This window comes from Vulpes lagopus, chromosome 23 (genome assembly GCF_018345385.1).
Source record: "Vulpes lagopus strain Blue_001 chromosome 23, ASM1834538v1, whole genome shotgun sequence".
NCBI lineage: Eukaryota > Metazoa > Chordata > Mammalia > Carnivora > Canidae > Vulpes > Vulpes lagopus.
The window spans coordinates 48,287,511-48,302,994 of record NC_054846.1 but is presented as its reverse complement, the minus strand read 5'-3'; the positions used below and the strand labels follow the sequence as shown (position 1 = coordinate 48,302,994).

Here is a 15,484-nt window from a genome sequence, read left to right as displayed (position 1 = left end):
CAATCTAGGATTCAGGGCCAGACAGATTCCAGTTCAAATTCTGACTCTGTTACTCCTAATTTACATGTTCCCAAAAAAGCCGTATCCCCTCTGTAGGCCTGTTTCCTTAGCAGTGAATTGGGGGCAGTGAATCCTAGCATGCACAGTTGCTATGAAGGTAAAATGAGGTCATGGTTAAGGGGGTTAGGTAACCCAGCAGAAGCTAAGTAAATGGGAATCCAAACCAGGAACCACTACCTCCACTTTCAAAATCTAGTTTGATGATTTAAAAAAAAAAAAAAATCAAACTTAACCGATCAACTAGTACATGCCAGGCATTGTACAAAGATCAGGGGTTGGGATACCCAGCTAGCCCCTGGGGTACTACTTTCAGCTTCACCCCTTACCAATTCCCTGTGTGTTTTACACACTAACAAAACTGAACTGCCAGCAGGTCCCCAAATACATCCTTCTGTGTTACACCTCAATGTCCTTTGCACACAGGATTGCCCTGAAATGACATATTTTCTTCTTTGTCCACCAAAGTGAACTCCTACTTGTCCTCTGAAGCCCTGTTCAGTTGTTACCTCCTCCATGAAGCTTGCTCTGATTTGCCCCTCTTTACACTGTGTGGTCCCAGAAACTTATTTATAACTGTCATAGCACTTAAAATACTGGGCTATAATTATTTATTTGCAAATCTAACCCCTTGAAGACAAGAACACTGGGCTAAGCACGTTTGAGTACAGGAAGGGAGTAAAGAAGGATGAGACAAGGTCCTTGCCTTGGAGAAACTCCCAGTGTCGTGAAACAGTCACGCTCACTGTGATAGATTAAATGTGGCCACACTTCTGTGCAGCTCCTTCTGTCAAGAGCTGCATTTCCTCATCCCTTGATTATGGGTTAGCTTTGCGACTTGTTTTGCCAAGTGATGTGTGAGTTCCAGCGTCTGGGCCTCAAGAGGCTTTGCAGTTTCGGCCTTCACCCTCTTGGTGTGACACTGCCCTGAGGCTGCCAAGTAAAGAAGCTGATCTGATCTACTGGAGGATAGGAGGCCACATGAAAGAGAACCAAGGCACCCTGATCTCCCAGAATGCGAGGCTTTTCAGCCTAGTAGTCAGTCCTCCAGCTGAATGAACTGCATGAATGAACAAAGGCCCAGTCAACCAATAAATTCATGAGAAATAATAAATTGTGTTAAGCCACTACATTTTGGGATGGCTTGTTATACGTCAGTGAATAAAGGAAATATAGCTAAATAGGTGATCAATATAGGATGATAAGAGCAATCATAGGGACATACCGGGGTCATGAGAAGAGGGTAGCTAGCTAATCCAGAAAGGCTTCCTAGGGGAGACAGGTTTTGGGTAGGATTTTGAAGGGTAAATAGAAATGTGATGCGGGGCAGCCTGGGTGGCTCAGCGGTTTAGTGCCTGCCTTTGGACCAGGGCCTGATCCTGGAGACCCGGGATCAAGTCCCACGTCAGGCTCCCTGCATGGAGCCTGCTTCTCCCTCTGCCTGTGTCTCTGCCTCTCTCTCTCTCTCTCTCTCTCTGTGATGACTATCATAAATAAATAAAGAAAAAAATAAAAAAATAAAATAAAATAAAAAATTAAAAAAAAATTCTGTGAGGATAGCCCACAGGACTCACGGAGGGCAGTATTAGGGATAGAAGCTGGAAATACGGATTGAACCTAAATCACAGAAGACCTTAGTGCCATGCCTATGCCTGATGGCAGTTCTTTTCCTAGTTCGGCGGGTGCTGAGGCTGAACGCCATGACTGAAGTAGACAGGGAGGCAGGATGACCCCTAAGGGCAGGGCTCTGTCCATCCCTTTGGAGTGGAACTCTCTGGTACAGAGCCTTGTCTCCCTGTCAGATTAGGGAGATTAGGTTGGGTCATTTCTCCACTTATACTAGGGTTGTCTGGGTGAGAGCTGTGTTCCCCAGGGGCTGGACTGGGCTGCCTCTCTTGAACCAAGGTCTACGAGGGTGGGGCTCCCTCCCCAGGGCTAGGGCTTTGGGTCCCATGTAGAGTTTGGGTCCCCTATAGAGGCATCCAGCACAGGAGGTGCCCGTGGAGGCTGCTGTCCACTCCCTTCTCTAAACTCTGCACAATGATGTCAGGCTGTATCAGTTGGGAGGACGGGGGGTCCAAGGAGAACACCTCTGATTCCAACAGAGGCTTCCTGTGTGCCAGCAGTGATCCAGGCCTCCTATCTAGGATTATGGGCCCTGCTGCCTTGTCTTTGCATGTCAGACTAGGGTTTCCAAGTCAGAGCTGTTTTCTCCTTTCACACTGGGGTCCCTGAGAAGCCCCACTGCCATTTAGACAAATGTTTCTTGGAGCAGGGCCCTGTTTTCTTCCATCTGACCAAGGCTCCCAAGGGCAGGACTTTGCCTCTCCTCAGAAGCTCCTGGGGGAGTTCTTTCCCTTTCCTATCACAGAGGAGATCCATATAGAGCTAGGATGTTACCCGTAGGCCCCCTCTTGCTATGATCTTTTAGGATTGTGTGATTACTCCCTTCCTGTCTGCCTGTTTCTCTCTCTGGGTCTGATACCAAGGTCTGGCCAGATTGAGTAGTTATTTGCTCAAAGGATCCTGGTCTTGAAGTCTGAAGTCTTCGGGGGATTTAGGACTATGTCTCTGGGTCCCTCATGAAACCAAACCACATAGGATCTCTCTTGATGAATGGGTGCTTCAGAGGTGCTCAGAGGCCGCCCGAACCCAGGTGACCTTGGCATCACTCCTTAAAACCCGTCCGTTGAGGCCCATTCCCTGACACCTGTGTCTGGTTTCACTTGGGGGACCCAGAGAGAACTAAGTACAGCTCAGGTTTCTCTACACACACACACCCGCCATGAGGAAGGGACGAGTTAGCACCAGGTAAGCCCCTCTAAGCTTTCAGCGTGTGAGCTTCCCTCTGCTGCCCACCCACCCCTCCCTCACCTGGTATCTGTCTGAGTGGTGCAGGTCGTCGGTGGCAGAGGAGTGTGGTGACGCTGTTGGAGACTCTCCTTCTCTCTTGATGGAAGCAGACAACAACAGGGACTGGAAGAAGAAAGAGGACATGTCTCCTCAGGCCAAATGAGACCTGCAGTCCAGCCCCCTAGAGTTTCCAGTCCAACGGAGCTTTGGGGAGAGGGGCAAAGAGGAAGGCAGAGGGCATGTCCTCCACCACTCTTGCGCCTCGGGAGGCAGTCTCTGGGGCCCTGGCGGTGTGGCCATGGGAGAGGATGGCTTGATTCTAGGAATGGGTAGGGACCTCCCAAGAGTGTCAAAACCTCTCAGACCCCCTGTGACCTCTGCCCCATGGGAGGCAGGACTCCCTGCCCCCTCCCGGTGGGCTTTGTTCTCCCTTAGCAGACAGAGACTCTGGGACCCCCCTGAAGGGCTGGGGAGTAAGGCCACATACCCACTGCCCTGCCTGCCCCTAATACAGACTGGCGGCAGCCCTGCTAGGGAGACAGTAAATTAAATAGTATGTATGAGTTTCCCGCATGCAGCTCGGGATGTACGCTGGGTCCATTTATCCCCACGCTGCGGCAGTGACCCCAGTAAGAACCCCGGCGGAACTAACCCCCCCACGTCAATCCTGCGCGGCCTCTCCTACATGCGCCTGCAGTTTAGATTAATAAACTGTCTGCTTTACATTGTGTGCGAGCGCCACAATTCTAAATACCACATGGCACGTTCAGCCTGCACTTGCTGGCTCTTGCCAAGGCCTGTTCAGCTGCAAACGGGGGGCCTGGAGGCCTGAAAGCAATCCCCACTTCCTTCCCCCATCCTCTCCAGCCTGCACAGCCCTGAGCCGGAAGCGTACAATTCCCTAGGAGGCCTCCCCAGCCTAGAAACCATGCCAAATCGCCAGTGACAGCCCAAAGAAAGCAATTTGGGAAAGATGGAGCAGCCATTTATCCTTCATCTCCGACCGAGCCTTAGGATGTGACCCGCATGCGGTGGCCAAGCTTGCACATCCTCAGGCAAGGGCCCTGGGAGGGGAGGGGCAGCTGCTGGTCTGGCAGGGCTCCCTGACTCAGCCTCTCCCCCGGAGCAGGGAGCAGGTGGAGGCAAGAGCTGGGAAGGGCCTGCAACTTGGAGCCCTTTCTTCACCCCGCCAGGCCCAGGGCACAGTGAGGTGGGCTTCCAGGCAAGGTCCCTCTCCGCTGGTCCCAGGGAGGACGCTGAGGAGGGGAAACAATGTGGGGTCCCTGCCCCCCCACCATGAGAGAGCTCGCTCTTGTGTGCTTTCTCTCTCTCTCTCATTCTCTCTAGGTTAGAAGCCCTGGGAGGCCCCAGCATTATACCTGGGGCAAGCAGAATAAAAAAAGGTCACTGGCGCTTTTTAAACATGGACCAAAAAGCAGTAAAATGTGTTTTGAAAAAAAAATCCCGGCATTAAATCATGACTTTTTGCCTGGCTCTTCGCCTCATTAAAAGTGGCCTTTTGGAAGGTAAAATTATCATTGTAAGCGATAAGATCTTTAAGAAAATAATTCACGGCTTCTTCACCCTTTAATATGATAGCCGCCACCGGCTAATTTTTTTCTTAATGGCAATGAGGCCATCAATCTTGTCTAAGGCCCCCTCGCCCTCTCCTCCTCCTCCCTCCCTCCTCCTCCCTGTCCTCTCAGTCTCTGGCTTGAACCTTCTGCCTCACGCCTCTTCCACCCATGACCTGCTTCCCTAAAGCCTCAGCTACAGGCAGGGGGACAGACCCTGAGATGGTCAGCTTCGGGGGCATGAGCATGAATCTAGGAGCGGTTGGGGGCCCTTGCCTGGGAGTCTGATTATCCACATGCCTGTGTCGGTAGTTGCAAGATCCACGCATGTTTTAAGACCTCCTGTGTCAGTATTCTGACCTCAGCATGCGTGCACCTGCATTTGCACGGGACTAGGTATGGACGTGGGTTGTATCTGTGTTTATCCTTCGAGCACAGGCCTCACTGGGGTCCACTCCCTAGTCCTGACAGACGTGCTCAGGTGTCAGGTGTCAGCAGCTATGGTGGCTGACCTGGCAGCTTGACCACATGCACCGAATGCTTTGGGGCCGGGCCAACCTCCGAGTGTGGCTCCCCAACCTGTAAGGTCCACAGCTGTGCGGCAGCCTCCACCTTTTTTCTTTGGGGCGGGAGGGCTTTGCTTCCTTGGGCAGGGCCTGCATCTGTCTCTGCCCCTCCTCTGTCCAGCTTTCTGTGTTGAGTGATGTCCTGAGTGAAGGTGCAAAATCCACTCACCCTTACTAAGGCCTCCAGGAGACTTGGGCCAACCCCTGGAGGTAATATTATCCCTCTGGCTCCTTTCCTCCAAGCTGCCCTCTCAGATGTCACCAGTGCCTTCCAGGCTTCTCAATACAGTGATCCCCTTCTCCAGACTTTCTCTCTCTGACTGCTGGCCACTCCATAGGTTTTAGAACTTTTCTGCCCTAGGAGTCTCCCCTAGGGCACCATGCTCTCCTGTGCCCTTCCTAACTTGTGACTGTTTCTCCTCTGCCCCTTTCCTGGTACCTGTGCCTTATCTTGACTTCCCAGTGCAGGGGTCCCCAGAATCTCTTCTTGGCTTTTGCTCTGATTTCTCTGGGCTCTCCTCCTGATTGATTCCATCCATTTCTGAAGCTTTAACACTCACTTCTCACTCCCTGGAAAAAGGGCCAGAGATTCCTGCCTTTGCAAGTCATGTGAGAACTTTTAAGAAAGGATATTGCCTTACGGAGGGTGAGGAAGGGGACACTCAGTAGGGTTTAGTTCTCCTCCCCAGGTCCCCACTCCCTCAAAATCACCACCTTCGGGGAAGCAGTACCATCTTCCTCTGTGGCCATCTATGGGAGTGCTTGGTACAAATCATGTGTCATTGTGCTAAGACCTCTCTGGCTCCTCCTTCTAGCCAGCTACATGCCCTTCATTTTTCCTTTCTCCATCTGATGCTCTCAAACCTCTCTCCCATAGTATCTGTTTAGAGGGGGCAGACTATCTCCCCAGAGAAGCCCAACATCCTCCCTGTCTCCCTGCTGCCCTCAGGACAAAGTGCACACACACACGCACACCCACACACCACAGTCTGGCTTCTAAGGCCTGTGCCCTATGTGTCTTGACCTGCTCTTCCATATTTTTCTTTACGTGTTACAGCTCCCTTTCCTCCTTTGGGTCTTGGTGTCTGAGTTCCCCTTGCCCCCAGATCATTCTTAGCTTTGCCCCCTGTCCTGACTGGAAGGGGAAGAAGTCAGATGAACATACTCTGGCTCACACTCAGACTACACACACACATGCACACGCACACGCACACACTCTCAAGCACACAGGGCAGCCCTAAGCCTCAGGCTGATGATCAAACCCTGGAGACAGCTGGGGGTGGGGGGTCCAGGAAGAGCTCCTTTTCCTCAAGGGGAATCTAGGCCTAGGTTAGGATGCGTAGGAGGAAAACACAATTGTCCACCTACCTTGGGGGTGCCTGGAGCCATGGCATCCTTCAGAAGGGAATTCTTGCTGCCAAGAAAGAAGAGAACAGGGTGACCATCCCACTTGCTGCCCAGGGCATGCAAGAGAAGAATAGCAAGAAGACCCCAAAAAGAGAAGGCACAGCCAGGTTAGCCCAGTCCCGTTCAGCCAAGCTCCACCAAGGCCATTCAACCCCTGCTGGCCCTGACTAGCTCAGCCTCCATCAGTGACCAGTGGCCAGAGCTGGCCTCTGGGAAGGGGACGGAGACACTAGGCATGGAGGGCTCCCTCGTGCGCTGAGTAGGGGGCTTTACCTGACTCCTGGTATCAGCCCTGAGGATTTTGCTTGTCCTGGATGCCCCCTTCCCTCCACCTCCTGTCCCCAGCCTGCTCTTAGCTCCTATGGGATTGGGGTGATGGAGCTGACATGGCTCTTGTCAATTCTCCCTCCAACATGCTGCAAACTGCGTTAGGCCAGGAATGATCTCCCCCTGATTCAATTTGTCAGCTCCAGGCCCTCCGGCATCGGGCACGGCAGGCGGGCTGGAGCTGGGCCCTGAAATATGGTGGGCGGCTCGGAGCAGGCGGGGGCGGGGGCGGGAGGTGATGGATGGGCTGTGGGGGAGGCGAGGACTGTGTTTAATAACAAAATTGGTATGCAAGGCCACATCCCGCGCTAAGCATGAGTGATCCAGAGCCACAAAGTATTACAAATCCCTGCTAAACAGATGCTGACAATGGAACAAGACGTATCAAATCAGATCCACTTCAGAAACATTAATATCCCTGTTCCTGTCCCTCCCTCCCTGCTGCCCCCACTGTGCTCACCACATCTGTGCTCACACATTCACGCATGTGCACTCACACACACATACAGATACGTGCACACAGAGGCACTGGCTGAGCCATGCAGGAGGCAGACACAGCCCGTTCACACAGGCCCCTGCACAGACGAGCCCTGCAGGCCGGGCATACCCACAGAGAGACCCGTAAGGCACAAAAGACACATCGACACACCCAAGGCAGGATGCACGGAGCACCCACGGAGTCACAGGGCAAATGCATAGGGAGCACCCACAGAGGCAGACACAGACACACCTAGTATGTGAGCAAAGGCTTTTAGGCAGATTCAGATAAAGCAGTCGTTGTAGCCCAGGGGACCTGTGGCCACTGGAGACCTTTCTGATCGTTACGACCGGGGGCAGGGAGTTTGCTACTGGCACCTGGTGGATAGGGGATATTAGCCATCCTACCATGTATGGGGTAGCCCCTCACAACGAAGAATTATCTGGCCCCAAATGTCAAGGGTGCTGAGGTTGAGGAACCCTGGTGTAAAGGCAAATACATACCCATGGTCCATAATTCTGTCAACAGTCACTCTGACACATGTGGTCACAGCCAGAGGCTCAAACGTGTTGTAAATAAAGACACGTTCACAACGGTCACCCAGATGTGGGTGAAGAGCTGCTCAGGCCCCAACATCCACATAAATGCATGCATAGATACAGATACCCACATGCACTGAAACACAGCCAGATACTCAGGCGTCCACACATGCAGACACATATGGACACACACCCACACAGACACACGCATCACAGTGCAGGGGCCACCAGGCTGAGCAGCAGGGTTGAGGCCAAGGTCTGAGTGTAAAAACAGAGCTGTCCACCTGTCTGATCACACAGTGTGGCCATCACACACTGGGGAGGACAGCCAGACCAGGTTTCTATTCAGTTCCATTTGGTTCCTGAACAGTTCCTGTATTCCTGTGCCCTGCCAGGCCCTGATCTAGGCAATGGGGACACAGAGAGGAAACTGGGTGCCCTCGAGGAGCAACTAGTTGGTGACTTGATTCCTTTTAGCATCCCTGCAGTCCACAAGGACGGACATCCCACTACACCTGTGTCTGGACAGGTACAGAAATGAAGCATCTACCTTGTGACAATGTTCTCACTGGACTCCCTGGCCTGAGGTCTGAGCTTTGTCTGAACAGGATCAGGTTGGGACAGAAAAGGAAAGGGTGAACCACGATCATGCCCACCACATGTGATGGGTCTGGCAGCTGTGGGCAGCTGTGGGCCAGGGACTTTATATGTGTTCTGGTTTTGAGCTTCACCAAAAACTTTACAAAGTTGCCTAACAGAGGTAAATGACACCTCTCTGTTGACACAGTCCATGTAGGGTTTGGGATTTGAGTTCCTGCCGCACCAAGTCCGAAGCCCTGCTTTTCTATTGCTCACACTGCTTCTCTAAAGATACTCAGGGGCTTAGGATGGAGGACGGAGCTTGGAGTTCTTTTGCTCTCTCCACTTTGGGGAGCATCCCACTGACTCTGGGCTTTAGTTTCCTCTGCTGGTGAGCAGAAATGAGGACATCTAGGGGGAGAACATCCAGCCTCTCCCTTTTGCCAATTCTCTTCCCTTTCCCTCAGGTTGGACTGGTACTGCCTCAGGCTCCTTCCCTCTCTGTGCGCAAGTGCCCCCCCTTTCTTCCAATCACCCCAAGTGTGCTTGGTGCCCCAGGCACAGGAGGCTAGTGAAAAGCCTGCCTCGGGAAGGAGAGGTCCGAGCCCCAGAGCTACAGGCAGATGGCTCCTGCCCAGCCCATCCACTCCTCTGCTTTCCATCCCTCCCTGTTTCCACAGCCCGCCCCCAACGATTTCCTCCCTTTTCAGTCACTCGCTGCCTAGTGATCCATGGGTTTTAAATTATAACTGGGACCCAGGAAACGCGTTCCTAAGTACAATATTCATGGGCTGGGCTGACACTTTTAATTAAGGTGATTTACACTGAATTATCCTTGGAAATAAAGAAATGGTGTGCTGCCCGGGAATAAACCATCATCACCAGCCGCCTTTGTAAGTTACACTTCGTTTTAATCTATTTGGGGAATTGTTTATCTAGTTCATTACCCAACCAAACACCGAGGCCGGCCTTAAATAAGGCTTAAGTGGGGGTGGGGGCACTGCCATCTCCATACCCCGCCTTTCTAGAGTCACCCAGCCTCCCTGTGGCTCCTCTCAGCACTTTGAAAGCACTGACCAGAGAGCTGGCTTCCCATCCTAGAGGCCAGAAGCCTCCCAGAAGAGGTCCCTGGGCTCAGGCCTTTGCACACATCCAGTCTCCACCCCATCACCATCCCAGAGACATTTTAGGCTTAGCAGAGCCCTGTCCATTGTCTCCTCCTTTCCTTGGAAACTTGCTTCTCTGCCACCATCAGCCTTCAGGTCACCCAGGTCGGGAAGCGCTTCCTAGTGAGTACCCTGTGAGTAATCAGCTACCTCTTCCTGCTTCTTCCTCCACCAGTCTCTCATCATTCCCTCTTCCCTGTTCCCATTGCCACCGCCATTGTCCCAGGTCAGTGGGTCAGTTCGTCATCTGTCCCTCGGCCCTGCCCAACCTCCTCACTTGCCTTCCTGCTTCTCTCCCCGATTCACGCTCCACGCTGGCCTCCGGAGTGATTCTCCTACAGGTCTGCAATCTGGTCAAGTTTCTTGGCGGCTCAGCAATCTTCTAACACCCCCACTGCATCCAGGACAACCCTCCAGCCCTGGGAGCCCCCTACAGTCTGCCCTTAGTCTAACTTTGCCCTCCTTGTTCTAACTAGCTGAGTCCTGGGGTCCGTTTGTGCTCCTAGACAGGACTGAGAAAGGGGAGGCTGGGGTGAAGGAGCCTGCGTGGGCACAGCCTCTTATCCCAAGTGTAAAAGTACTTTCTTTGAGGGGCGTCTGGGTGGCTCAGCGGTTGAGCGTCTGCCTTTCGCCAGGGTCGTGATCCTGGGGTCCTGGGATCGAGTCCCACATCGGGCTCCCTACACGGAGCCTGCTTCTCCCTCTGCCTGTGACTCTGCCTCTCTCTCTCAATCTCTCATGAATAAATAAATAAAATCTTAAAAACATAAAAAATAAAAGTACTTTGAAAAGTCTAAGTAAGTGCCTTGTCAGCAGGAGTTTTGGGTCTTCTCCTTGTAGGTGTCTGTGCGCCCATGTACCTGTGGGAATGAGCACGGGTGGGAAGCGGTTCTTTCAGGGTGCATGTGTGTGCCTATCTACGTGTGTTGGAATGTGGGGGTGTGCATGTGCCTGTATGTCATGTACACGTTTGCCAGTCTGTGAAAACCAGCCAGCTTTCGTTTGGGAGTGAGAGAGGTCCCTGCTTCTCTGGGTGAGCCCTCAGGTGTGTCTGAAGTAACAGCCTGCTGGGTGGGGGGATGGTGTTGGTCAGGGGGTGGGGGGTGGGGGGAGGTTGCCGCTCTGTGCTAAGGGAGGCCAGAGGCACACATAACAACCAGGCCCATTCTGAAGAACTTCGGGGGGAGGGCGGCGTCCCAGGTGGTGGAGAGGCCCCTGCAGCAGCACCCACAGACTCCCCAGCCCGCAGGGGTGGGGGAAGAGAGGCAAAGGCGGGGTAAGAGAAGGAAGGGGGCCGCGGGAGAGAAGAGAAGGGCCAGGAGGCGGGAGGGAAAGGAGAGATTGGAGAGCCCGGGAGGAGGGCTCCGGCCGCCTGCCGTGGGTGGGGGACGCCCAGGCACACGCAAGCTCCGCCCTCCTGCAGGACTCAGTTTCCCCATCTGTGAAATGGCCGGTTGGAGGTCCCGTTCAGCTCCGGGAGCCGGTGGCTGGGAGGGAGGACGGAGGAGCCCGGGAGCCCAGGGGCGGCCCCCCTCCCCGCCTCCCCCCTCCGAGGCCCGGCAGGGGCGGGGCAAGGGCGGCGGGGCCAGGCCGTCCCGCCCGGAGGGAGCTGACACGCTCCTCGGGAATTTATCACGCACCCAATTACAATGTTAATTGGCAAGTTCCTGAAATCAATTAATTCGCAAATTTTTTCCAATTAAAAATCCAGATAAATCACGAGGGCGGCGGCGGCCGGTCCGGCCCGCAGGGCGGGGCGGGGTGCAGGGGGGCGCGGGCGCGGGGGCGCGGGGGCGCGGGGGCGCGGGGGCGCGGGGGCGCGGGGGCGCGGCTGCCCTTGAACGCCTTTGCCGGCCGGTCGGACTGTCAGCGCGCCGGGCGCGGCGGGGCCGAGACAGATAAAACCATCGACCGGTCGCCGCCAGCGCTTCGGCTTTATCGATCCGACGGGAATTTCACTTGCTGTGCAGATCCCGCTGTCCGGCTGTCAGACACCGGGTGGCGGGGCGTGCCAGGGGTTAGGGGTGCAGCGCCGGGCCCGCACGTGAGGGGCACAGAGGTGGGGGACGCAGGGCGCGGCCGGGAGGGGCGGGGGGAGGGCGTGGGGGGTGGGGAGACGGCCGGGGGGGGGGAGGGGGTGCCCCGAAAAAGCGTAGGGGCGGGTTGGGGGTGTGGGTGCGGGGCGCGTCTGCAGGTAGATGTGATGCCCCGGGCGGTGCAGGGGTGGGGCCGCCCCTGACGAGGCCGCAAGAGAGAGCTTGGGCCCCCATTTGCCAGATCCTTAGGGGTCCCCGGCTTTTACAGGGCGCCGCAGGTCCCCCCACGTACCTCTGTCTCTATGCTCTGTTCTTACTCAGGGGAAGTCCCTCTGCGGGAAGCAAATTACTCGGAGACCCTCCAGACGGCACCGCCTCAGCTGCCGAAGGGCATTTCTCACGCTCTGCTGGTTCTAGGCTAGTCCCAGGTGTGTAGGTTTGGGGGTTCAGGGCTGTGTGTGTGTATGCTGGGAATTGGTTAAAAAGCATAAAAGCATGGCACTACAGTCAGAGCGCTTGGATTGGAATCTTATCCTTACCACTTTACAGGCTGTGCAACCTTAGAAAAGTCACCTAGCCCCTCTGTTCCTCAGTTTCCCCATCTGTAAAATGGAGTTATTATCACCAACAACCCTAGATGGTTGTTGGGAAGGTTACATAGATTAATGGCATGTAAAGTACTTGGCATACAGCAAGTTTTCAAACCGGATTATTATTTTTATCATTTGTACAGTTTGCTGTGGTAGTTTTAAGTATTCTCACAAATTCTTTGATATTCCTCCTGTTAAGAAGGAGAGTTAATAGACTTTAGTTCTCCTCTCTGGGGTCGGGGCTGGACTTGGTGACTTGCTTCTAATAAAGGGAATAGAATACACTGGAAGCAATAGTGTATGACTTCTGAGACTAGATCATGTAAGGCATTGTGGCTTCCTCCCTGTCCTCTCTCTGGGATCACTTCCTCTGTGGGAAGTCAGCAGCCATGTCCTCGGGAAACTCAAGCTGTCCTCTGGAGACACCCACGTGTGGAGGAGCCTTCTTGGGAATGGCTCCCAAAGTCCCTGCATCAAACCAGACGACTGCAGCCTTGGCTGACACCTGAACTGCAGCCTCACGAGAGACTGAGCCAGAAGCCACGACGACCCACAGCTACCCAACTAAGCTGTTCCTGAATTGATGGTCCATAGACACTGTAGATAATAAATGTTTGTTGTTTCAAGCCACTAGGTTTGAGGATAATTTGTAACACAGCAATAGATAACTAATACTTCTTCCTTTAAAACTCAGCTCAGGCTGCCCCTCCCCTAGGAGGCCTCCTCTGCTCTGTGCTAGGGTTGGTGCTTTCTCCACGCCCCATAGTTCTTCCCATAGAGCAGCCTCTACCCCTCACAGTTTCTGTGGCTGCACCCCCCTTACTCCCACGCAGGGAGCTTCTGGGGTGGGACCAGTTCTGGTTCACCTTCGGGTCTCTGCACCCCGCAAGGGGGATTAGGTGAGAAGGTAGAAGGAAGATCAGTCAAGTCTGATGACTTGGATTGAACAAGGGATGGGGTGGAGCTGGGAGTGGTGGTGCAGGCTGTCCCCCTCTGGCAGACAAATGTCCCAGATGTGGCTGCAACCATGTCTCCTATCCCACATGTTCTCCTATCATACGACCTTGCCACCCTCCCATCAAGAGGTGGGGTGTGTGTCTGCTTCCCTTCAGTCCGGCTGGACTGATATTGCCTCGACCAATAGAGAACAGCAGAAGTGGCTTTAAGTGACTTTTGAGGCTAGACTTTTGTAAAAGGTGATCCAGAATCCATCTGGTCGGCTGGACCGTTTGCTTTAGTGCCCTAAGCTGTCATGTAGAGAATGTGCAACCACCCGGAGACTGCCCAGCTAGGAGAGACCTCAGGCCTCCTGGAGAAACCAAGTGTAGGTACTTCGGTCACAGCCACAGCTGAGGTCCCAGCGGACAGCCAGAATCAGTCATCAGACAAGTGAGTGAAGAGGGCTCCAGATGACCCTGGTTCCCAGCCATTGAGTCTTCCTAGCTGGGGCCCCAGGATCCCAGAGCAGACACAAGCCTGTCTGAATTCCTGAACCCACAGATTCCACGAGTACAGTGAAATGGCTGCTTTAAATCACTAAGATTTTGGGGAAATTTGTCACACCCTTGCTCTGTTCCTTTGATAACCTGGCTCCTCTATAAGACCCTCTGAGAGGCTTCACCTGGTCCTTCAGGCAGGGAGGAAGAAGGTAGGGGAGAGCAGGGGGTTAGGGGACACGCCTGAGCACATCCTTGATCGTTGTCACCTTTCAGACCCTGAGATTCACAGAGAAGGTAGGGCTTACTTCCCTGGATGGCAGCACGAGGCCGCACTTCTCTGGTCAGGCTGCCAGGCCCGGTCCCTGCTTCTGTTACCCTACCCTGAGGCTTAGCACGGCCGTGCAAGGCCCGTAGGGCAGTGGCTCATCCCTTTCCAGCTCATCTTGTGCCCTTTTGAGGCTGAGGCCTGAAGAGGGGACCACTCTCTTCCCAATCTCCGAAAATACATCAAGAAGGGAAAAGGCATTGCCATTCAGCTGGTGGATCCGAGGACTGAAAGGAGAGTAGAGGAGAGTAACAGGGGGGCCTTGCCTTCTACCTAGAGACTGGGGGGTGGGCCAGGCGGCCGTTCCTGGGGCCTGGTGTCTAGAACCCTGAGCGGAATCCTCTGGCAGGCAGGCTCCCCCCTCGGGTGGCTTACCTGGCAGGCAGCTGGGCCAGCTGTTCCAGTTCTTGCTCCATATGCTCCTGCAACTCACTTGGCCTTAGCAGGACCTGGCAGATGGGGCAAATAGGGGCCTGGCTGTCAAACAATGCTGCTGCCTTTTTCTTACCTGGGGAGGGAAGAAGAAGAGACAGATAAGCTGGGCTAAGTCTGTGGATGGAAACCCAGCGTCCCGATCCTGCAATCCAAGCCTGCTGCGTCCCAGGGCTTCCTGGCCTAGAGGAGGGTTGAGCCCGAGGGTCTTGGAGACCCTGACCATTCACTCTACTTTGTGGCTCGGGGCCCCAACTGCCACCTCCTCAGCTGTCTGCTCCTCTGGGAAATCTATCGGGACACAGTGAATGCTCCGTGCAATCCAACCTGGATCGCTTCATTTCATACAGGTTAGTGAAGGTCTTGGTTTAATCATACCATCACCCAGAATATCCAGTGCCCCCTCTGTCTCTCCTTTCTTCACTGGCTTTCATATTCTCCAAATATGGAGAAGGAAGAAAAGAGGGAGAAAGGGGATTCATTCCTGCAGTCATTCAACAAACGTTGTCTGGGGTCTCCTCTGAATCAGCCCCAGTGCAGAACTGTGGGACCACAGAATACAATCGGATCTAGTTCCTGCCCTCGAGGCCCTCACAGTAGAGTGGGAAGGAGCAAAAAGGACCCATGTGACTTTTGGGGGTAGTGTTCTCGAGCAGTTCCTCACCTTCCCAGGACTCTGCTCGGAGCCTCTTCTTTCCCTATTCTGCATGCAGGACGATCTTCCTTCTGTGGCCCTAACTCCCATCTGTGCCCTGTAGACTCCATAATCTGTGTCTCTGCCCCAGATCCCTCCCTGATTCTCTCGGCCCCTGGACCAAGCGCCTAATGGACATCAGTGCCTGCATGTCCCCCAAGAATCTGAAACTCGATGAGCCAAAAACAAATTCTTCAGTTTCTTTCTTTTTTTTTTTTTTTTTAAAGATTTATTTATTTATTCATGATAGAGAGAGAGGGGCAGAGACACAGGCAGAGGGAGAAGCAGGCTCCATTCCGGGAGCCCGACGCGGGACTCGATCTGGGGACTCCAGGATCACGCCCTGGGCCAAAGGCAGGCGCTAAACCGCTGAGCCACCCAGGAATCCCCCTTCAGTTTCCTCACCCCTTGCAAAACTGCTC

At 54.0% G+C, this 15,484-nt stretch overlaps 1 protein-coding gene across 2 annotated transcripts in view; it reads right to left on the bottom strand.

Annotated features, from left to right (window-relative positions):
- RNF220 (ring finger protein 220) overlaps positions 1 to 15,484 on the bottom strand; it is a 229,035-nt gene that overhangs the window by 20,863 nt on the left and 192,688 nt on the right. For both annotated transcript variants that reach the window (XM_041738264.1, XM_041738265.1), the window contains exons 2-4: positions 14,312 to 14,444; positions 6,419 to 6,464; positions 2,932 to 3,033 (exon numbers count right to left, since the gene is read on the bottom strand). In XM_041738264.1, the coding sequence (XP_041594198.1) occupies positions 2,932 to 3,033; positions 6,419 to 6,464; positions 14,312 to 14,444 (281 nt within the window). The remainder of the gene's footprint in view (positions 1 to 2,931; positions 3,034 to 6,418; positions 6,465 to 14,311; positions 14,445 to 15,484) is intronic.